The sequence below is a fragment of the Camarhynchus parvulus genome, chromosome 28, assembly GCF_901933205.1.
Source record: "Camarhynchus parvulus chromosome 28, STF_HiC, whole genome shotgun sequence".
Lineage (NCBI taxonomy): Eukaryota > Metazoa > Chordata > Aves > Passeriformes > Thraupidae > Camarhynchus > Camarhynchus parvulus.
This window is the reverse complement of record NC_044598.1, coordinates 2522666-2544867: the sequence shown is the minus strand read 5'-3', so window position 1 is coordinate 2544867 and position 22202 is coordinate 2522666. Positions and strand designations below refer to the sequence as shown.

The window sequence follows — 22202 nt, the reverse complement described above, 5'->3', positions numbered from 1 at the left end:
TAACCCCCGTTAAAGCCCCGTTAACCTCCGTTAACCCCCGTTAAACCCCCCGTTGCCCCCCGTTAACCGCCCCCGCCCCCGCCGCTCTACCGGGCCCCGCGCCCTGCCCGGCGCCGTTCCCCCGCCCGTCCGCGAGGCGGCGCTGCGGCCGCGCCCCCGCCGCGCGCAGCATTTGCATACCGACCAATGGCGGCGAGGGGCGGGGCGCTCGGGGAGAGACGGAGCAATGAGAGCGCGGGGCGGGGAGGGGCGGGGCGGTCCGGGCGCGGCGGGCCAATGGCGGCGCGGGGCGGGGCGGCGCGGGGCGGGGCCGGATCCCGCCGCCCGCCCGCCGCCCGCCCGCCCGCGGGGAGAGCAGCGCCGCGGGCCCCGCGCGCACCGGCCCCGCCGAGCCCGACCCCGGGCGGCCGCGGCTGCTATGCGGCTTCGCGGCGCACGGCCTGCACTGGGTAAGGGGGACGCGCCGCCGCGCCGCTCCCGCCGATGGGATCGGCACCCAGAACGGGAGCTCCGCCGCGGCCGTAGCCGGGACCGGGAGTCGGGGGCTGGGCGGGACCCGGGCCGGGGAACGGAGCACAGGACCGGCCGCCTCTCCGAGGTGGGCTGGGCCCTCCGCTGCCGGTGCTGGGTGGGAGCGCGGCGCCCCCTCCCCCCGCGGCCGGTTACCGGCCGCCTCCCCCACGCGGGGCTGGGGTTCCTCCCCCGCGGTCGTTCCCGGCCTTGACTCTCCGTTCTCCCCGGGCGCTGCTGTCCGGGCCGGGCAGAGCCCCGTGGCCCCGCCCTGTGCCCCCCCCCAGCCCCGCGGTCTCCCGGGGTCCGGACGGCGGAGGGGCCAGGCCGGGCCGACCCAGGCTCTCCTCTCCATGTCGGGGGCGGCCGTTTCCCCCCGTTCGTTCGCGGGACCAGGGCCCATTGGGGCCCCGCCGCCTCCGTGCCCGGTCCTGCTGAGCGCCGCCGGTGCCACGTGCCGCCGGGAGCGGGGCCGGGCTCAGTTCTGGGGATGGGACTCCTGTTCTCCTGGGCTCCCCAGCCCTGTCCGTTCCTGGGGACGGCACCCACCGGGCACCCACCCTGTCCTTCTCCTCCTCTTCCTCGCTCAGCCTCCGCGACACCCCCGGAGTCCTTCCCGGCAATGCCGGCAGCCCGCCTGGGGGGTGTCCGGCCGCGGCCAGCCCAACCCCGGTGTCGGTGGCACAAAGGCCCTTCCGTCACACCCCCGCTGCCTATTTTTAGCCGCTGTCGCTGCCGAGCACCTGCCCCGGGGACGCGGGTGACGCCGCCGCCGCCTCGAATTCCTCGCGGGACCCCCGTCACCGCCCCACGGCGGGGACGCAGCGGCCCCCGTGGCCCCGAGGGACAAAGGGGCACGGCTCAAGGTCACCGGGGTGCCACGGAGCCCCGGCTGTGGCCGCACCACTCGGGTTTCCTTGTGGAGGAGCGGCAGCGTGGCTCCGGCGCGGCCCGCGGTGCTGGAGGAGGCGGCTCCACGCCCGGTGCTGGCACCGGGTCACCCGGGGAGCCAGGAGCACGTGCCCGCCTCGGTCCGGCTCCGGTTCGCTCGTGGATGGAGCTGGGGACGGGGTTCGGGTGCGGTGCGGGGCAGGAGCGCGGCCGGGGAGCGGCGGGGCCGGGGCGGGAGCGTCCGTGCCGCGACCCCTCTCTCCTCCGTGGGGGCTGCACGGCGCTGTTTAGACGGGAAACTGAGGCACGGCCACTGCTGGCCCGCTTGTGCCGCGCCTTTGCTGGCTCCCGCTGGAGGCGGTGGCTGCTGAGGTTGCCGTGACGGTGGCGACGTGTCCGTGCATGGCGTGAGCCGGGCCGGGAGCGGATGCAGCCGCGGCGAGGCGTGGGGGAAGCGGCTCCCGCCCGCCCGTCCGCGGCCCCGGCCCACACGGGCAGCAGGTTCCTCTTTCCAGAACGCGCGGGATCGCGGCGTAGCTGCCGGTTGTCCTGGCCCCGCAGCTCCTCGGTCCGGCCCCGTGAGGCTCCTGCCGTGTGTGCCCCGCGCAGCTGGAACGGGCAAAGCCCGTGCCCGGTACGACCGCGGTGCTGCGGTGAGCTCCTTCCCTGCCGAGCTCCTTCCCTGCCCTCAGTGCAGGCGAGGTCACAGTGTGGGACTGCCCGGCCACACCGGGGCTTGAGAGCTCCGTGCTAAAGGGCTCCAGACCAGGGTGTGAGGGTTCTGCAGGGCAGAGCTGAGACCCCCTCGGTGTTTTCCAATGGGGCAAAGCACAGATGAGCTGCTTGCAGCCTCACGTTTGCTTGGAGGCCCCCCAGGGAAGGGGAGCAAGGGGGCTGAGCCTGTTTGCCAGGGTTTCAAAGCTCTGCCTGTCCATCCCCTGGGATCTGCCCTGGGGTGCTTTGGGGCCCCTCCAGTGTGCAGCGCGGACCCCAGTGCTGCCCACACCCCATCGCGATGAGCCCGGTGCTCCCCTGGTGGGGATGTGCCTTGTCCCCTGTGGGGGACCCGGTGGATGTCCCTCCCCAGGGCCTGTTGTTATCTGCGGGCGTGGGTCCCCCGGTATCCGCTGCCTGCAGGGCCGGGCAGGGCTATCAGGTCCGGCAGGCCCCTTCCCCCTCCAGCAGCAGGCCCGGCCGTCCTATCTCATTAGCTCGAGATTAATGAGGCTCCTGCGCTGTCTTTAACTCCTTCCTGCTCGCCAGCTCCTGCCCACAGCTCCACTGACCCTCTGCTCTACTTCTCCCACAGGTTTGCGCCGACGCCTGCCAGACACTGACCCAGCTGAGGATTAGGGACACCAGCTCTGAGCAGGGGACCCTGAAAGCGCCAGCTCTGCAAGGGAAAGGGTGATGTGCCGTGCTCCAGCTGCTGCCTGCTGAGCCTGAGGAGGAGTTTTGGAGCCTGCCTGGGACAAGCAGCACCCCAATCCCAACGGGCAGCACCAAGCCTGCGACACACCGTAGCCCTTAAGCCAAGGAGACATCGGACCAAGCTTGAGAGGGATCAAGGGCCACATCCTTCCTTCCTAACCCGGTGTCAACCCCGACGGCACTGCCCTCACCCCCCGGCAGCCCCCTCCAGGGCTGCCTCCCCGTGGCGCTGCCCAGCTTTGGCCCCCAGCCCCGCTGGAGCGCGGCAGCCTGCCGGGCGCTGCCCCCCGGGCACTGCCCCCCGGGTGCATCGCCCCCCGGCCCCCCGGGGACCCCCCGCCTGCCGGCAGAGCCATGAAGCTGCAGGCGGTGATGGAGAACCTGCAGCGGCAGCAGCGCGCGCGGCTGCAGCAGGCGCTGGAAGCGCGGCAGCAGGAGCAGCAGCAGCAGCAGCAGCCACCACCGCGCTGCACGTCCCCTCCAGCACAGCCCTCGGGGCAGCCCCCTGCCAGCAGCCGGGGCCGTGGGCAGGACGCGGCGCCCTCGGAGGAGGGAGCGGAGCCCGAGAGCGCGCACATGCAGCGGGCACAGATGGCCGCCCTGGCTGCCATGCGGGCGGCCGCCGCCGGCCTCAGCCACTCGCCCAGCCCGGGGCTGTCGGATGAGAGCCAGGCCTCTGAGGAGGAGGAAGAGGAGGAGCGCGGAGAGGAGGAGGAAGATGGCGGCGGGTACCAGCAGGAGATGGGCTCCGAGGAGGAGGAGGATCTGTGAGTGTGCTCAGGCAGCTCTCGTGGGTTTGGGGAAGGGGCAGGGAAGTGGCACAACACTAGTGGGGCTGGGCAGGCTGCGGGGATCCTGTGGCTTGGGTTAGAGCTATTGGGATATTTCAGAGCAGTGGCTTGGCTCCGTGGTGGTGATTCCTCATGCTGGGTTGGCACAACATCCCATCCTTGCCCAGCAGCCACGTGGGGCTGGGACAGAGGACCCCAGGCTGGTGTTAAATTATGCAGCACCCTCGGCTGCCTCCAGCGTGCATCCTCTCAGGGCAGGGCCAGGCCAGGAGCCATCTGGCAGAGGAGAGGTCCTTGATGGAGCTGCTCCCAGGATTCTGGGTGTGCCCCACAAAGCTGCCCCCACCAATGGGCTGTACTGGGACTCCACTGTGTGCTGGGTGGGTGGTCCCAACCCCACAGCTGGGGTGGGCAGGAGAGAGGGATGGACCGTGGGAACCAGCGTGTGACCAAACCTCTCCTCTCCTCCCGGCTCCAGAAAGGGCAAATGGGATGAAGATGACTTTGAAGAGGACCTGGGTGAGGAGGAAGAGGAAGAAGAGGAGGAGGATGAAGAGGAAGACTACGAGGAAGAAGAAGACATGGGAGAGGAAGGGCTCAGCTCGGCAGAGGCGGTGCGGGCGGGTGCGGGATCCCTGCTGCTCCGCAAGCCCCCAGCACCCCAGCACTACCGGGGAGCCCCCACGGCTGCCAGGGGGGCAGGAGCGGCTGCCCCCCGGGCTGGGCCACGCTCAGCCCCCACCACCAGCACCTGACCATGGCGACTGGACCTACGAGGAGCAGTTCAAGCAGGTATGTGCCCGCCGAGACGCGCGTGTCCCTGCCATGCCGTTCCTCTCCCTGCTCCTGCTCACCCCTGTGTCCTCAGAGCGTGGGGAGGTGCCTCTGGCAGCGCCGCCTCCAGCAGTGTTCTCCTCAGATCCAGCTGCTGTTGTCATTAGGAATGCGTGGGATTTCTCTGGGGTTTTAGTGCTGGGCTCAGTCTCATCCCTTCCCTGCTTGGGTGACTCTGAGTGGATTCTGTGTCCGGGTTGTTCTGGTACAGGCAGGCAGTGCAGTTGGGTTTGCTGCAGGGATCTGGGAGGATTCTTGCTGGAAGTTATGAAAAAATTACTCCAGATTTATAAATCTGATGGATCTCTTGGTTTTCCTCTTGTCTGCTCTCCCCCAGCCATTTTCCATGGGGACTTGTCTGTCTCCCATCACTGTCACTACAGAGCTGATGCCTGGCAGGCCAACTCAAGCTCTGGTGGGGAGCAGAGCTGCACCCCTGCTGCTGCCAAAATGCCATGAAAAAGTGAAAACCGGGAGAAAACACCTGGCTGCGCCCTTCCTTGCCTTCCCCAGGCAACGAGGGCAGCACATTCCTTCTCTCCTGGCTCCAGAGCTGGCTGCAGTCCACTCTCACTGATGGAAGAAAACTGCTGCAGCCAGGGCTCCCCAGGGCCTGCCCGGCACTTTTGATGTGTGTTTAAATACATCAGAGTTTGGGGGAAGGGGCAGGACCAGCAGCAGCAGATGGGACCCAGATGGAGCAGCCAGGGCATAGTGGCCTTTCAGGAGGGATGCGACCACCTCTGCCCCTTCACTTTCAGGAGGCTGTCACACCCTTCCCCAAATGGGGGAAGGGGCTGCCAGGGTCTGCTGGCACGTGTGGATGTGGGCAGGCTCAGAACAGGGCTGGCAGAGGGAAGCAGGGAGCATGTGGCCATCCTCCTGGTGCTGCCAGGCTGGAGGCATGGAGGGATGCTCCTGTCCAGCTGTAGGCATGGAGGGATGTTCTTGTCCAGCTGTAGGCATGGAGGGATTTCCCTGCCTAGCTGTAGGGATGCAGGGATGCTCCTGCCCTGCTGTAGGGCTGGAGGGATTCTCCTGTCCAGCTGTCGAGATGCAGGGATGCTCCTGTCCAGCTGTAGGGCTGGAGGGATTCCCCTGTCCAGCTGCAGGGATGCTCCTGTCCAGCTGTAGGGCTGGAGGGATTCCCCTGTCCAGCTGCAGGGATGCTCCTGTCCAGCTGCAGGGATGAAGGGATTCCCCTGTCCAGCTGTAGGGATGCAGGGATGCTCCTGCCCAGCTGTAGGGATGCTCCTGTCCAGCTGTAGGGCTGGAGGGATTCCCCTCTCCAGCTGCAGGAATTCTCCTGTCCAGCTGTCCAGCTGCAGGGATGTAGGGATTCCCCTGTCCAGCTGTAGGGCTGGAGGGATTCCCCTGTCCAGCTGTAGGGATGCAGGGATGCTCCTGCCCTGCTGTAGGGCTGGAGGGATTCTCCTATCCAGCTGTCCAGCTGCAGGGATGCTCCTGCCCAGCTGTAGGGATGCGGGGATGCTCGTGCCCTGCTGTAGGGATGCAGGGATGCTCCTGCCCAGCTGTAGGGATGCAGGGATGCTCCTGCCCAGCTGTAGGGATGCGGGGATGCTCGTGCCCTGCTGTAGGGATGCAGGGATGCTCCTGCCCAGCTGTAGGGATGCGTGCTCGTGCCCTGCTGTAGGGATGCGGGGATGCTCCTGCCCAGCTGTAGGGATGCGGGGATGCTCCTGCCCTGCGCATCCCTCGTGCCGCTGCACCCAGGCTACCTGCTCTTCTTGTGGTTTCTCTCTCTTGTGCTTCCTGCCACCGGCAAGCGAGGGGCCAGGGCCGTGAACTCGTAGCTGTGAAAAAGCTTTTCAATACCACAACTCTGATCTTCCTGTTCGTGTGTCAGTGCCATCACCTCTGCCAGGTCCTCTCTCACAGCCACAACCCTTGGGAACACCAGCCGTGTTCCCAGCACTTCCTTTGCCCGCCAAACCGTGCCCGTCTCCCTGAGCACCCCCTCTCCCTCCATATCCCTTCCTGGGGTCCCTGGGAAGAGCCTGGCCCGGTGGTGAATGTTGGAAGCAGCCGGAGGGGGTTGGAAATCCTCCGTGGGCGGATGAGCGGAGGCGACGCCGGGCCCGGAGAGGCTTTCCCCGGCACGTCAGCCCCGCACGACCGACCGACTGCGCTTGGATCGCGGCCCCTGGACCGGGGCCAGGGCATTGCTGGCGCAGCCGGCGCTGGCCGGGAGCTCCTCCTGGCCGGGCTCCAGCGCGTGCCGTGCCGCCGGGCTCCAGCCCAGCAGCCCAGCTGGGAAGGAGCAGCAGGAATGTAAACAGCGAGGGCAGCACGGGGCAGGGGATGCCGTACCCCATCCCCGCCGCGTTGGAGGCGCCTTAGGGGGAACCCCGGCAGCAGGGTCCCCGTGTCTCGGGTTGCTGTTTGATAATTGCTGCCCCGAGATGTGCAGGATGTCTTTGCTTCAGCTCGCGCGGCTGAAGAACGAGTCTGGACTCTTCACTTTTCGGTCTTGAGGTTGTTTATTAATTCTTATCTATAAAATTTTCTTTCTGCCCAGCCGAGGTCTGCTCAGCAGGGCAGCCACAGGCACTCTGACCACTCCCAAGGCGGTGTTGTCTTTTTATACTACAAACTACGTATAACATATTTACACTTAATTCCCAATACCTATCACCTATGTTAGACAGTGCACTTCTACTCTAAACCAATCCCAAAGTGCCACCATCACAGCAGAAAATGGAGAACAAGAAGAAGAAGAAAGGCTAGACACACCCAAGTTCTTCCATCTTGTCCCCATAACCCCCATACCAAAAATCCTAAAATCTACATTTTCACCCTGTGATAATTTTATTATTATACTATTCAAACCTCTGTGACTTTCAGGTCCTCATAACAAAGTTGGCAACTTGCTTCAGGGGTCAAAATCAAATCCCCAGGTGCTCTGGGCCCCCCGGTGGGGTCCTTCACAACCCTGGACACCCAGAGGGATGTACTGAGTTCCGACACCCGTGTGGTTGAGCCAGCAGGGACGTGGTGCTGTGCGTGGCTGTGCCAGCGTTCTGCCTGCCTGCTCTGTGAGGGATGGGCTCTTTTGGGGTTGCTTTTTATTTTTGCCAAGGAGCTCCTCAGTACCAGCCACCAACTTAACTCCCTGGCTGTCCGGCTCTCCCTGCTGGGAGTTCGGATCCAGTTTGGTTTCAGCTCTGGTTGTGCTGGTGCTGCCGGCATCCTTGGCCCGTGGGTCTCTGTGCTTGAGATCACCATCGTCACCAGGCAGTGCCACCATCCAAACCCCCCGTGCCTCTCCACACCCAAACCCCGGCAGCCAAGGGCTGCCCCCATCCTCCACTGCCAGGTTTTATTGACCCATCTGGGACGGATTCCTGTGAACTGGTGCTCGGCTTGGAGCCGTGGGGGGCCGGAGGCAGGAGGATGGGGCCCAGTTGAAGGGAGGAGGAAGGGGAGGGCGTGAGGAAGAGTTATGGAGGTGAGGGAGGTTAGGGAGCCGGCGCGTGGCACCTCCCCGTCCCCAGGGACGGCTACTGCACAGGCAGAGGTCAGCTCGGCCTGACCCGGGCGCTGCAGAACAAAGGAGCCCCCAGCCACACGGGGAACTCGGGGCACCGTGGCTCCTTGGGGTGGGTGGGGGGAAAAAGGGGCATTTTCTGGGTAGGAAGAGACTCCCCATAGGAAATGGTGAAAAATCCAGCAAGTTCCTGCCAGCAAAGGGAAAAAAACTGCTCTGAGTTCTGTACCCCAGCGCTGTGGGGGCTCTGCTGCTGCGGCCCCCCCAAGATCCTTGCTCTGATCTTTCTGTTTCATTATTGCTGTTACTGCTCCCTATGCTAATACCGGGAGTGGGAGGAGTGGGAGCCTCTCTGGTGGAGTGGCAGCCCCTGGAGCTGGAGTTTCCAGCCTCTCTGCCTCCTTTTGGAGTTTGCTGTGCTGCTGGTGCTCCCTCAGGCACGGGCGCCCTGCATGCCATATTGCAGGAGCTCAAGGAATCCATCTGCCTGTGTCCATCTCCTCCCTGTGTCCATCTCCTCCCTGTGTCCATCTCCTCCCTGTGTCCATCTCCTCCCTGTGTTCATCTCCTCCCTGTGTTCATCTGGCTGCAGCAGCCACCACCCTCCCTCTGGGGTTCTCCATTTTGGGGTGTCCTGCAGTGGCCGCCTCAGGGTGATGTTTAACACCCCATTTCTGCTTCAGGAAGGATTTAAGAAGTCGCCACAGTGCCAGTGGGGGGCTGTGCCAGCCCGGGGGGTGCTGGTGCTTTAGTGGGGCAAGAGGTTTCTTGTGTTGGGGACATCTGAGCCGTGCCGGCGGCACACAGGCGCGAAAACCTCAGCCCTTATCTGGGGTGGTGCAGCGCACCCCGAGATACAGCGTTTCAAAGTGCACTGCTGGGGGAAAAATAAACCGAAAGCAACTCAGCGACCTCGGCAGGGCTGCGGGGGTGGCTGAAACCGGACCCCCCCCGCCCAGAGCAGCCCTGCGCACATGGCTGGTGGAACTGGGATTTTCCAGGAGGGTCTGGAGCAGCAGACAGCCCCGTACCTCCTCCTCTGAATCCCCAGGAGCTGGTTAAGGCGTGGGGGATCCCCTCTGAACCCCTTTCTCCCGTGGATTATTCTCCTTTTCAAAGCCCAAAGCCAGCTGGGGGCGTGGGGCCTGAGCCGGGGGCCCCGTGGCCTCTTAACGAGGGCGGGAGGGTCCATTTACTTTCTTTAAAATATTGATTAGAGCTTTATTGCATTAGCCAGCCGAGCGGATGAGCCGCCCCCAGGGAGGGCGAGGGGGCCCCTGCGCACGGAAGGGGGACCCGAGTGTCATCACACGGCCGGGGGGCCACTGCCCCCCACCCACCCAGCCACCCAGAGGCAGTTTGGCTCCCAGATAAGGGGGGGAGTGCCCTGGGGCCCCCGCTTGGGCGCTGCTGTGCCGGGGAGGTGATTGCAGTGCCTGGCCAGGCCAGCAGCAGATAAGGCAGGCAAAGAGGGGATCTGAGCAGGACAGGAGTTTGGGGGCAGTGGGGGGGGGTCAGCAGTGGACCCCTCCCAGGAAAAAGGGCTGTGTCCCCCCCCTGCTCACCCCACACTCGGCCCCTCTCGCCCTGCAGCGCTGCCCCAAGGGGTGCTCCCAGCCGGGGATCCGGCGCAGTAATTGGCTCATGGAGCTCAGGGAGCATTCCCGGGGCTGTAATCCCACCAAGATCCCTGGCCAGAGGTCAGGGACTTCTCGGCGAGAGCGGCTTAGCCGCCGAGTGCCTCCCCCAGCCAGACGCCTTGGGTGCTCACAGGTGCTGCTCCCGGCATCCCAGCACTCGGCAGGCCGTTTCTCCAAGCAAGACCCAGGATGATTAATGAGGTTGAGAGACAAGGGTACACATCCTTTCTGCTCGAGGTGCTCAGCCAGTGCCTTCACCCAGCTAGACTGTGCCCCCATCACCCCTTGTCTTGGGAGCTGGGCTGGCTCCCCACTGCTTGTGTCCCCCCAAAGCTGCATTTCCCCCATGCTTTAACCCCCCCAGAGCCTCATTCCCCCCACCCCTGGCCCTCCCAGAGCCCTGTTCCCTCCACGCCCCAGCCCCCCGGGCTGACTCAAGGGCTGCGGAGGTGGCGGCCGCCTCCCCTCTCGGCACAGCTGAACTAACAGGGTTTATTTAAAAGAGAGAGAGAAAAAAAAGAGAAAAGAGCAGTGCAGGGAGCAGGGCCTTTGTCAGCAGAGCCCCCCACCCCCACTGCAGCGTTGGGCAAGGGCAGGGTTGCTCCATCACCCTATTTCTGGCCCAAACCGCAGGAGAAATGGCAGCTGGTCCCAGGGGCCAGCCGGACGTGCTGCAATCAGGGGCCAGGGCAGGGGGTGTTTGGGGCTGGGGGGCCCTGCTCGGAACCCCTGGGGCATCCAGACTGGGGGCTCAGGGTGCAGCTCCTGGCCCAGCTCCTGGCCCAGCTCCTGACCCTTCCCATCGGTCACTTAATCTGCCTCTGCCTGGGTTCCACTCTGGGATAATCCGCCCTGCCCTGGGGCTGCTGCAGGCCAGGGCTCACCCCTGGGGAGAGTCCCTTGCTCCCTGTGTGTCCCACAGGCTGGGCTGTGTCACTTCTGTGGCAACAGTCCTTTGGGAAAGGGCTTCCCTGTCCCCCCATAGGGGGGTCTCAGCCTGGTACACGTGGCAGTGGGAGCACCCAGGCAGGTACCAGCCCTAAACCCCTGCAGCAAAGGGCTTCACCTCCTGCCTCTATTTCCATTGTGGAGCCTCCAACTTGGGCCCCAGGGCCTGATTTTGGAGATTCCAGCACCTGGGACATGCTGTCTCACACTGCCACCCGCTCAGGTGCCACAGTGGGATGGGGTCTGTCACTGTGGCGCCATCACAGTGCCCACCACCACCCCTCCTCTCAGCGTGAGCAAACCGTGAGGTTTCAGCGCTGCTAGAGCAGCTCAGCAGTGATGGTTCCCGGGGCTGACAGCCCACAGCTGGCTCCTGTCAACCCCATCTGTGGCTGCTGGACCCCTTCCAGCTCCTCCAGCGGCTCTGCCGTGGGGTTCCCAGGCGTTCCGTGCACCCTGGCCCTGCCCACGGGACCCCAGGGACCCCCTCGGTGGTGCTGGAAGAGGGCAGAGGTGCAGGACCTCGCATTTCAGGAACAGATTTGCAATTAGCCAAATCCCAGCGGGCGGTGGAAGCCCCTGTGACTCATCTGCTGGGGCTTACCGCGATCCCCTTCTAAGACGATCATTTACATATGGTGGAATTTAAACCCCCGTCTTGGCTTCCAGGCCTCGCTGCTGCTGCTGCTGCCACCTCACCCGGGTCAGGTTCTCAATGAGGGTCTTGGCCCTCCAACCCTCAGGGGCTTCACCCTGGGAGTCACACAGTGGGGACAGCCCAAGCTGGAGGCTCACGAATTGCTCCAAGTTTGAGTTGGTTGCTCCGGCCACATTTCCCCAGCTTAGCACTGCATAGCTCATTCTCAGCTGCCCTCCCTGGGTCTCCCTGGTGGCAGGAGCCAGCCTGGTGTCTGTCCTTCCTCGGACGAGCTTTCTCAACAGCGCCTGACTCCGCTGGATTAATATTTGTACAAGGTCCGGTGTGATAGCGAGCATGTGTCAAGGGCATGCACCAGCACGCACACAGCAAGGGCCAGGAGAGCTGCCGGGCTGGCTCCCAGCCAGCCAAGGGAACAGCCCCAGCACCCCAGCTCTCCGTGACCCCTCACCAGCCTGTGCCACACGTCCTCACTCAGATACGGAACCAGTTTTGATTCCAGCCAGGGCCTGGCTCGCTGCCGGCCAGCAGCGAACTGCCGCTGGAAACGCCGTGGCAGCAGGAATCGCTTCCTCCTCTGCGGGAAGGGAGCAAACAGCGGCGGCACAGGGATTCTGAGAGCCAGTGTCAGCCTGTGGGGATCAGGGACAGGGATCCCGGGATGCTGGGAGCAAATAGCAGTGGCGCAGGGATTCTGAGAGCCAGTGTCAGCCTGGGGTGATCAGGGACAGGGATCCCAGGATACTGGGAGCAAACAGCAGTGGCACAGCCATCCCAAGAGCTGGTGTCAACCTGGAGGGATCAGGGACAGGGATGCTGGGAACAAACAGCAATGGCACAGCCACCCTGAGAGCCAGTGTCAGCCCAGGGAGATCAGGGACAGGGATCCCAGGATGCTGGAAACAAACAGCAGTGGCACAGGCGTTCTGAGAGCCAATGTCAGCCTGGGGTGATCAGGGACAGGGATCCTGGGAACAAACAGCGGCAGCAGCACAGCCGTCCCGGGAGCCGGTGTCAGCCAGGGGGGATCAGGCACACGGATCCTGGGATCCTGGGAGGTGCCGGCTGGCTGGGCACAGCGGCACGGCCGTGCTGGGGAGGGCAGCCGACAGCGCACGGACAATGGGGGGTCAGCGAGGTTAAACGGTGACTAATTCGCCCATTCAGCGTCCCCTGCGCCGCTCGGGGACACCCGCCGTGCCGTGACACCGCCCGCGTACCCCCAGGGTCACCCACATGGCTCCTGTGTGGGGAGGAGGTGGGCACCGGGTGGTCTCGGGGACCCCCAGACTGCCGTGCCCATGGATCGGGATTGGCTTTGTCACCGATGGATGCTGTGCCCACCACCAGGTGCCCCAGCCCGAGGAGGAGGCACTGGCGCAAAGAGGCACCTGTGGTTGGGCTGTGTCCCCTGAAGAGGGGACAATGCTGGGAACTGGTGTGAACAATGGTGCCGACGGGAAGCTCCCGGGCCCCCTGCCCAGCTGCCCCTGCGGAAGCGGCCCCCCAGCCCAGCCCGGCCATGCTTGGGCGGCAGGAATCCTGCCGGGCCGGTCAGTGGAGTCACCGGCCATGTGGGTGAGGCTCCAGCCAGCACATCCCCCACCAGCAAAGTGGTGGGACATTTTGGGGAAGGGGCACACACACCTCCCTCCCCCCAGCATCCCCTTCCCATGGCGGGTTGTGCCCCGGGGGGCTCGCAGGGGATTAGGGATGGGGACAGCCAGGGGTGACCTGTACCTAAGCCGAGCGCTTTATCTGCATAGGAATCTGCTCCAGGGCTGGACTGCTCCCTTTGCCCTTCACCAGGAGGGATTTACCCCAGCAAACCCTGCACCCTGTGCCTGGAGAGGGGCTGCTGCCTCGGGCACCCCCAGCCCTGACTCAGCAATCACCTTACGGGAAATCACATCCCCAGCGCCTCCAAAACGCCCCGCGTCAATCCTTGGCTCTGGTTTTTACAAACGACTTTCTTATTCTGAATAAGTGCCCTCTCCGACCCCACTGCGGGTCCCGGCGTGCCAGAGGCCGGGGGCTGTGCACGGGCTGGGAGTGGGACGGGAAACGCGCCATAAATGTGTTTATTCTTGGTTAAAGAACTCGTTAGTGTGCGCGGGCTCTTCCCCCAGCCCAGCGTGGCCCCTCGCTGTCCGCGGGACAAAGGGATGCATCCCCGGGGGCTGCCAGAGGAAGGAAGGAAAGAAAGAAAAGGAGAGAAGTAACCCCTCAATCCTGTCACCGCTGGTCCTGCTACCTGCCGAGAGACAGGGCGAGCTCTCCCCGCTGCTGCCTGCGTTGTGTTTTTTCCTTAAATACAGGAATTTGGGGGAGTTTAACCCCTGGAAGGTGGAGGCTGCCAGCAGCCCCCATCCCTGCTGCAGTGGCCCTTGGGTCTTGTCCCCAGTCCCGGCTCACGTCACGCTGTGCACGTCCCAAACCGGTTTTGGAGAGAAGGAGGAAAACCGAGAGTGTTGCCACTTCCTGGCAATGGAAAAGAAACTTGAAAATTAATCCCCGAGGCCTGAAAACCCGGAACCGAGAAGAGAGGGGGAAAGGGAGGTGTTTTTATGTTTTTAACTCGGACACGGGATGCAGGGACACGGACTCCTCCATGACACCTCATGGGGCAGACAAGGGAGTCCTGCCGAAGGGGGGATTTGCCTGGCACCAGCATGAGCCTTGTGCAATGGCTCTTCCCCTCCTGCTCGGGGGGGTTGGGGAGGGTTCAGACCCCCCCATCTCCGGCCCGTGCCGAGGGCTCTCCCGCATTCCTGGCATTGCCAAGGGGCCGCCTCCCGCCTGCCCTTTGAAAGCCAGCGGGGTTGGGATTTTCCTGTAATCTGGTTTGAAACATTAATCCGGTCATCCACACCAAACGCCGGGCCGGCATCCTGCCGGGGGTGCTGGGGCCGGGGTCAGGGCCACCCGCCCACCGCCTGCCTAATTCCTCCTCCACTTAATTATGGATCTGCTGGCAACGGCCATCTGGCTCCGTGTCCTCAGCCGGCCGGGGGCTGTGCTGTGGCCAGGTGGGCTGGACACTGTGGCCAGAGCCACCCCGTGCTGCTGGCATCAAGCATTCACCCTGGAGTGGTCAGCACTGGGAGCACTGGGTGCCTCAGTCACATCCCCCAGCCCAGGGGGCTCTCAGGGAGGTGGGGAGCATCTCCTGCTCCCCCCAGCCAGGCTGGGGTGGCTGTGCTGCAGCATCCCCTGGCACCACACCCTGCCGTGGGGACCCCACGGTAAGAGGATATTCCTGGGGCAGCTGCGTTATGGATTAAGTCGTTTCCAACTCCCTAATTACGAAACATAAATGTATTGACTCAGCGGCACCGGGCGGCCTTGCCTGCACGCCGGTACCTTTGCACCGAGCACCGAGACGCCGCGTGCTCCTGCGAGGAGCTGGCCTTGAGCTGAGCACAAACCAGGGCTGAGAGCAGGAAGCAGGGCACGGGCACGGGGCAGGGATCAGCACCAAGCAGGCACAAGACTCAGCACCTGCTGATTTCGGTGCAGCAGCGCCGGCCCGTGCCAAGCTCAGCTGCGCGCTGGGTTTCGCATGCTGCCAAAACCAGAACGTTTCTGTTCCCCAATTTGCATTCTGAGCCCCGCTGTCCCAGCTGTCCTGCACTGCCGTTGGGGCTCTCGGGGCTGCTTTGCCGTTGGCTGCGGATGGCGTCAATGCGAGGAAATCCTGCGAGGGGCAGCTGGGAGTCACTCGTCTCTGTCTGTCCCCTTCCATGTCCTGCCTGTGCTGGGGGTCAAGAGGGAGCAGGGCTGGTAGGGGAGGACAGGGCCAGCTTGGCAAATGCACTCTGTCACACACCACAGTGCACACCAGGCACGTCCCAGCCATGGCTGGGCATGTCCTTGCCCCACAGTGCTGCCGGATGAGCACCTTGGGCAGGTGCCCGTCGCTGGCAGTTGGTTCTGCTGGCAGTGGCAGAGCTAAACCAGGGTTTGGGGGGTCCCAAGGGGAGCTTGTTTCTCTGCTTGGCACCACAATGGTCAGTGAGCAGCTGCCAAGTAACCGTCAGCAGCAGCTTGTGCAACATCCTCTGCTCGGCAGCCTTGGCGGGTGTGCTGGCAGGGCAAGAACGGGGATCCCTCTGCCCACCATCCCTGGGGACCTCCATGGCTTCATCACAGCTGGTCAGGAGTGAGGGTGGCTGCAGCCAGCTGAGCTTGCCATGGGACCACCAGGGCTGGTGGAGGGCCGGCACTTGGGGCAGCTGCCTGCCACAGCCACTAATCCCCCTGTCCTGGCCGGCCACGCTCTCCTCAGCTGACGGTTAATTTTCTTTCATCCTCTTAAACGCGTCCATTCCCCTCGGGACTGAGTCCAGGAGGGGGGTGGATCATGACCCCGAGGGTCTTGGCAGCGGATGAACCAGAGTGTTCAGTGCTTCCCCAGGATGGCTCCGCGCCCCGCAGGATCGGGTGCTGGGGAAGCCCTTTCTCTGTGTGTGGCTCTTGGAGCCGCTCAAGGAAACGGGGGAGGCTGGATTGGCACCAGCCCAACATCTCTCAGCTGGCACAAGCAGCCCGGTGCAGCTCAGCCCCAAAAATCACAGCACTGCTGCTGTGCCATGGCTCATTCCCCCCACAGCACTCCCACACCAGACCCCTTGCTTTGAGGGGGCTTTGAGGGTCTCTGCCGGTGGTGCTGGTGGCTCCTGCCCTTGCCCTGGGGGTGTGCAAGGGTCTGGTCGAGCCTGCCGAGTTTCCCAGGGGAACTGGGGGGGTTTTATGGCCCCGCTTATCATGCGGCCCCATTGATCCCTTTGATCGGCGCCGGCGGGCGAGTCCGGCCCTGCAGGATCCGGATCCTCCCTGCAGGGCTGCAGGAGGAGGGGGCTCAAGGCAGGACCATGCCCACCCACCCACCTGCCCACGGTCCTGATGCCATGGAGGGAGGGTGGCACATGGGTGACCCAGTGACCTGCAGTGCATGCCTGGTGTATTAGGGGGGGTATTTATTTATTTATAGCCCCCTCCCGGCCCCCCTGGCAGTTGTTCAGAGCTGTCATGGAGAAAAGCGGAGCTGTGGCCGCCACTCTGGTGGTGTCTGGGCAACGCCTGCCCCCACAGCCCTTGCTCCAACAGCCTGCCCGGGTTTGGGAGGGGGGATTATCCACCAGCCTCCAGGCAGGAGCAGCGCTGGGCTTGGGGAGAGGCCGCCTGGCGTGGCGTGGTGTGTGCCTGCGGCGTGCCGGGCGCTCCAACCGGCCTGTCCTGAGCCATAAAAGCCATAAATCAGGCAGGAATGTGCCGGGCTGCCGGGCTGGGGGGTCCCAGATGAAGGTGCCCCAAGCAGAGCTGGTGATGGAGGTGGTTCCAGCGTGTCAGAGCCTGGCCCAGCTCTGCCTTCCCCCAGTGCAGGACATGTCCCTGCAGGGCGGTGGCACACAGGTTCATGGCAAGGCACACTGGCTCCTGGCCGTGGCTCTCCGTGGCACCCCAAGCGTGGAGGGACCACGCTGAAGAGTTGCTGCGCTGAGCAGGCAGTGGATGCTAAAAATAACCGGGGTCAGCGTTCCTGGGAGGAGCTGGGGCTGAGCACGGTGCTGGCAGCCTGGGAGCTGCTCCAGCCGTGATCCCAGCACGGGCATCCCGGAGCTGAGCTACAACCAGGGCTGGCAGGGCATGGCACAGTGGGGCACAAGGTCAGCCCAAGCTGCCGGAACCCCCCTGGATCTCTGCAGGGACCCCCGAGCCATTTGGTGTCCTTTGAGCCACACGGCTGCTGCAGAGGAAGCCAGGGGTCTCAGGTTGGGGGGACACACACGGGTTAAGGGAGTTTCTGAGCATCTCTCTCTTCTTTTGCAGCTGTACGAGCTGGATGGTGACCCCAGGAGGAAGGAGTTCCTGGATGACCTCTTCAGCTTCATGCAGAAGCGTGGTGAGTACCCAGCTACACAGCCACCCTGTGCCCCCCTGCCCGCTCTGTGCCCACCCTGCTCCTCCACACCCACCTTGCACCCCCCACGTCCTCCCCAAGGCCAGGGGCTCATTTCCTTGCCCCTCATTAGTGCCCTGAGGTCACGGCTCCGGCTTAGCTGCTGGTTAATCTTTAACCCCTCAGCACAGCGGGGTCAAACCTGCTGGGCTGGATCCAGAGCCTGCGGCCCCCCTTGTCCCCCTCCCTTCACACCCAGGCCTGCAGCCCCTGGCTGTGCGCCCCCTCTGCCCATTGCCTGGGTTATTGCAGCCCTCTCTGTGCCCGGGGAGAGGCTGTGGCTGGGGGGCCAGGGGTGGGAAGGGCTGAAAGCCAAATGTGCTCCTGCTCGAGGGTCTGGTTCCTGCGTGGAAAACAGCGCTGGAAGTGCTGACACAGGGCTGGCTCCGGCCCTTTGTCAGACAGCACTGGGAAGGCACGTGTGCCTGGGCAGGGGGGCTGGGGCTGCTGGCTGCGTCCCCCAGAGTCCCCCTGGCTCTGTCCTGTCCCCTGGCTGTGTCCCCTGCGGTCCCCCCACCATCATGGCCCACCTGCATCCATTGGGGTCCCCCAAAGCCCCCTCACCGCAGGGCTGGGAGGGTGGAGACCCCGATGAGAGAGGCCAGCCCCCTCCTCAAGCTGGAGGGATGAGCCCCCCGGCTCATAGGAGACCCTCAGAGCTGGATTGTGCCGCCCCCGTTATAAATAACTCGCGTTGTTGCCGGGTGCCGGCTCAGCCCGAGGAACCGGCTCAGCCACGGCGGGGCTGTGGCTGGAAAGTGCGAGTTTCTGTTTCCTTTGTTCGGGGCTGATCTCAGCGGGAGGGCCCGGGGGGGAAAGAAGGGGACAGTGGAAGGGGAGGGAGCAGCATGAGCCCCCCCGGCCCCTCCACTGCCCCGCGGGGGTCTCAGCAGCTGCGCCCCCACTTTGGGTAAGAAAGCAGCACCCCAGAGCAGCTCTCTCCTCCCGCCGCTCCCCAGGGACCCCCGTGAACCGGATCCCCATCATGGCCAAGCAGGTGCTGGACCTGTACATGCTGTACACGCTGGTGACCGAGAAGGGGGGTCTGGTGGAGGTCATCAACAAGAAGCTGTGGAGGGAGATCACCAAGGGGCTGAGCCTGCCCACCTCCATCACCAGCGCGGCCTTCACCCTGCGCACCCAGTGAGAGGGGGCTCGGAGAGGGGAGGGAGGCGAGTCCTTGGGGGTCCCTCTTGCTCAGCACAGCCCTGTGTGCGAGCAGTGGGGAGGGAACAATGGGGGTGGCACGCGGGGGGTGCCCAGGCCCCCCTGCCCTGTGCACCGATGGCTCGCACGCCCTGTGTCCGAGCATGGGCCGCGAGGTACGTGAAGGGTGCCCAGCCCTGTACCCCACCGCGTCCCGTGTGCGCTAGGCATGAAGTACCTGTACCCCTACGAGTGTGAGAAGCGTGGGCTGAGCAACCCCAACGAGCTGCAGGCGGCCATCGACAGCAACCGGCGGGAGGGCCGGCGGCAGGGATTCGGGGGCTCCCTCTTTGCCTACTCACCCAGTGGCACCCACGGCCTCCTCTCCTCGCCCAAGCTGCCAGTGCCGGCGCTGGGGCTGGCGTCTGCCACCAACGGCGGCGCCATCACGCCTGGCCAGAAGATCAAGAAAGGTAATGATTGTTCTGGGGTCTGCCTGCTCCAGGGTCTGGTTGCAAGCTGAGCCCCCTGCTAAGCCCTGGAGATGTAATAATAACGGGGAGAGTGGGGGAAGTGGGCAGGGGGGTGATGCTGCTCTCCCTTCCTTGGGCTCCAGCGCTCAGCCCAGGGGCTCTGATTCCAATCACCCATCTCTGACCTTTGGAGGGACAGCAGGGCACCAAACTGTTGACACCCTGGGGTGGTGGCACCGACCTGTGCCCCCACCCCTGACACCCGCTCCTCCGGCAGAGGAGGACTCTCCCATCCCCATCTCCATGCCCAGCCGGCTCCCGGTGTCCCTGGCCGGGCACCCGGTGGTGGCGGCGCAGGCGGCCGCGGTGCAGGTGGCAGCAGCCGCCCAGGCCGCGGCGCTGGAGCAGCTGCGGGAGAAGCTGGAGTCGGGGGAGCCCCCGGAGAAGAAGCTGGCGCTGGTGACGGACGAGCAGCAGCGGCTGATGCAGCGGGCGCTGCAGCAGAACCTCCTGGCCATGACGGCCCAGCTGCCCATGAGCATCCGCATCAACAGCCAGGGCACCCGCTCGCCAGGTCAGTGCCGGCCCCGGCCTCCCGTCCCCGCCCAGCTCCCGGCCCCGGCGGGCTCGGTAACGCGGCTCTCCCCGGCAGAGAACCGCCAGGACGCCGCTGCCGCCAGCAGCAACGGCACCAACAGCATCAGCATGTCCGTGGAGATCAACGGCATCGTCTACACAGGTGAGGGGCTGCCCTGCGCCACGCTCCTGCCGCCCTCCACCCCGTCTCACAGCACCTGTGCCTCAGCTCTGCTCTCTCCCCCAGGTGTGCTGTTCGCCCAGACGCCCGGCCCTTCCTCCTCCTCTTCCTCCTCCTCCTCCTCTGCCTACAGCAAAGGCAACGGCGGCAGCAGCCGGAGCAGCGGCGGCAGCGGGGTGGGGAACAGTGGTGGGAGCGTGCCCCCCGCCCCGGCCAGCCTGGCTGTGCCCCCCAGCTCTACCTCCAACAGCGCTTCTTCGCCTTAATGGCCCCGAGCCTCAGGGCCCTCGGGGGGCCGGGGTCGCACCGGGGCTCTCCGGGGTCTTCTGGGGTCTCACCGGGGTCTCGCTCGAGGTCTTGCCGGGATCTCACCAGGGTCTGGCCCGAGGTCTTGCCAGGGTCTCTCTGGGGTTTTGCTCGAGGTCCTGCCTGGGTCTCACTGGGATCTCACCAAGGGTCTCACCCAAGGTCTTGCCAGGGTCTCCTTGGGTCTCAACAGGATTTCACTGGGATCTCACCAGGGTTTCACTGAGATCTCGCCTGGGGTCTCACCAAGGCTCTCACTCGAAACCTGGGTGAGACTGGGGTTTCACTGGGGTTCCATTGAGATCTCACCTGGGTCTCACTGGGGTTTCATTGAGATCTCGCCCGGGTCTCACTGTGGTCTCACCACGGGTCTCACCCAAGCTCTTGCCAGGGTCTCTCTGGGGTCTCACCCAAGCTCTTGCCAGGGTCTCATCAGGATCTGGCTTGAGGCCTTACCAGGGCCTCTCTGGGGTCTCAACAGGATTTCACTGGGATCTCACCAGGATTTCGCTGAGATCTCTCCTGGGTCTCACTGGGATCTCACCAGGGTTTCACTGAGATCTCTCCTGGGTCCCACCAGCATCTCACCACGGGTCTCCCCCGAGGTCTTGCCAGGGTTTCTCCGGGGTCTTCTCAGTCTCTCGATGGACCCTGCCCTTGCTCTCGTGTTGTTGGATTTTCCTTTTCCAGGCAGAAAAGCTTTAGCCCGGGGGGTTTTGCTGGAGCCGCCGGCTGTCCGGCTGCGCCGCTCCGGGACCGTTTACCTCACTCACATCACACTTTGCACTGTACATTTATTATTATTATTATTATAATTATTGTTATTTTTTAAACTCGTGTTACCTCCAGACAGACGCACGGACGCCTGCCGACGCGAGCTCTAGCGAAACCCCCCCGGAATTCTAAAGGAAAAAAAAAAACCAAAACAAAACCAAAAATCTTAAAAAAAAAAAAAAATTGGAAATAGGGAGATATTTTATTCATTTCCATCTTTTTCCCTCCTTTGTTTTGGAAACTCCACTTTCTGCAGGATTTTAAGAGGTTGTTTTTGATTGTTTTTTGTTGTAAATAGCTTCTATTTTATTCTCTTAAAAAAAAAGAAAAAAAAAAATCAATCTTTTAACATGCAAATGATATATATTAGTCTTCATCAGGGAAAATGGGAGCTTGGAAAAAAGTTGGAATCTCCTTTCTCCTCTCCTTATCGGTGGTTGGGTCCAGCTCTGCTCCTTCCCCCACCGCCAAATCCTAATTTTTATTCCTCCCCTTGCATAAAACTACTGTTTAAAGCCACTTTGGGCTTATTTCCTCCAAAACCAAGCAGGATCCAGAGGATGGGGATGCTCGGAGCTGCAGGACGCTCCGGAGCACACAGACAACCCGAAGGACCTGAGCATTTTATTTTAAACCTCAACAATCTCAGTTTCTTTTAAATATTTCCCTCCTCCCCCTCACCCCATAAAAAAAAAAAAAGAAAAATTATTCACCCACATCTGCGTGAGACACAATCCAAGCCGATACCGAAACCCCCGAACCCCCCCCTCGGTATCTCCGTTCTCAGGTTCCCACCTGGAGCACAGGGTTTTTCCCCCTTCCCCAGGTGCCCCCCAACCCCAACCTTTATTTTTCATTTCACTCGGGGAAGCGGCGATCTCAGGGGATTTGGGGTTTTTTTGGTGGTTTTTTTCCAGCTGTTTTTTGGTTGTTTTCAGCCAGGTTTGGTTTTTTTTTTTTTTTCCCATGCTGGAATCCCCTTGGTGGCTCTTTTGGTGGGGGGGTCTTGGTGGCTCCATGGACCCATTTTTGGGGGGGCCTGGGAGGGTCCGTCCAGCTCCTGCTGCTGTTGGGGTCCAGCCCAGCTCCCTTCCAAGGGGGAATTTTCATGCCCAGGGCAGGTTTAGATTTTCTTAGTGATTTTTTTTTTTTTTTGGCATTGTACAGTCACTATTTTGGGTTGTTTTGGGTTTTTTTTTTATTATTTTCCCTCCCCCCTCCTTTCCCTGCCCCTCCCTTTATTTTTGTTTTTTTGAGAGCGGGTGACTTTCCACTTTATTTTTCTTTTTTGCATATCGATTTAAAAATAATAAAAAAGAGCCTAAATCAGTTTTTTTTTGGGGGGGGTTTGGAAAGAAAATTAAAATAAAGGAGCGGCCCCAGCTGCAGCCGCCCCCCTCCCCCCCCAGCGTTGCATATCTTAACTCAGGTAAAAAAAGGAAAATGAGAAAAGAAAAAAAAAACCACAAAAGACAAAAAAAAATAAAAAAAAGGAATAAAAAAATAAACCACATTCTACCTCTGAGCGCGGTGGCCTCGGGCGCACCCGGGGCCCCGGTGAAAGATTTCAGTT

The 22202-nt window shown here is 63.0% G+C and overlaps 1 protein-coding gene across 1 annotated transcript; it reads left to right on the top strand.

Moving 5' to 3' along the window:
* The first annotated feature begins 344 nt into the window (after positions 1 to 344).
* Positions 345 to 21806, top strand: ARID3A (AT-rich interaction domain 3A). The gene is given in 10 exon segments (XM_030966860.1): positions 345 to 449; positions 2711 to 3599; positions 4102 to 4299; positions 4301 to 4415; positions 17044 to 17116; positions 18133 to 18318; positions 18547 to 18792; positions 19070 to 19366; positions 19445 to 19531; positions 19616 to 21806. Coding segments are annotated over 9 exon segments (1815 nt in total). The 5' UTR covers positions 345 to 449; positions 2711 to 3186; the 3' UTR covers positions 19816 to 21806.
* The last annotated feature ends 396 nt before the right edge of the window (positions 21807 to 22202 follow it).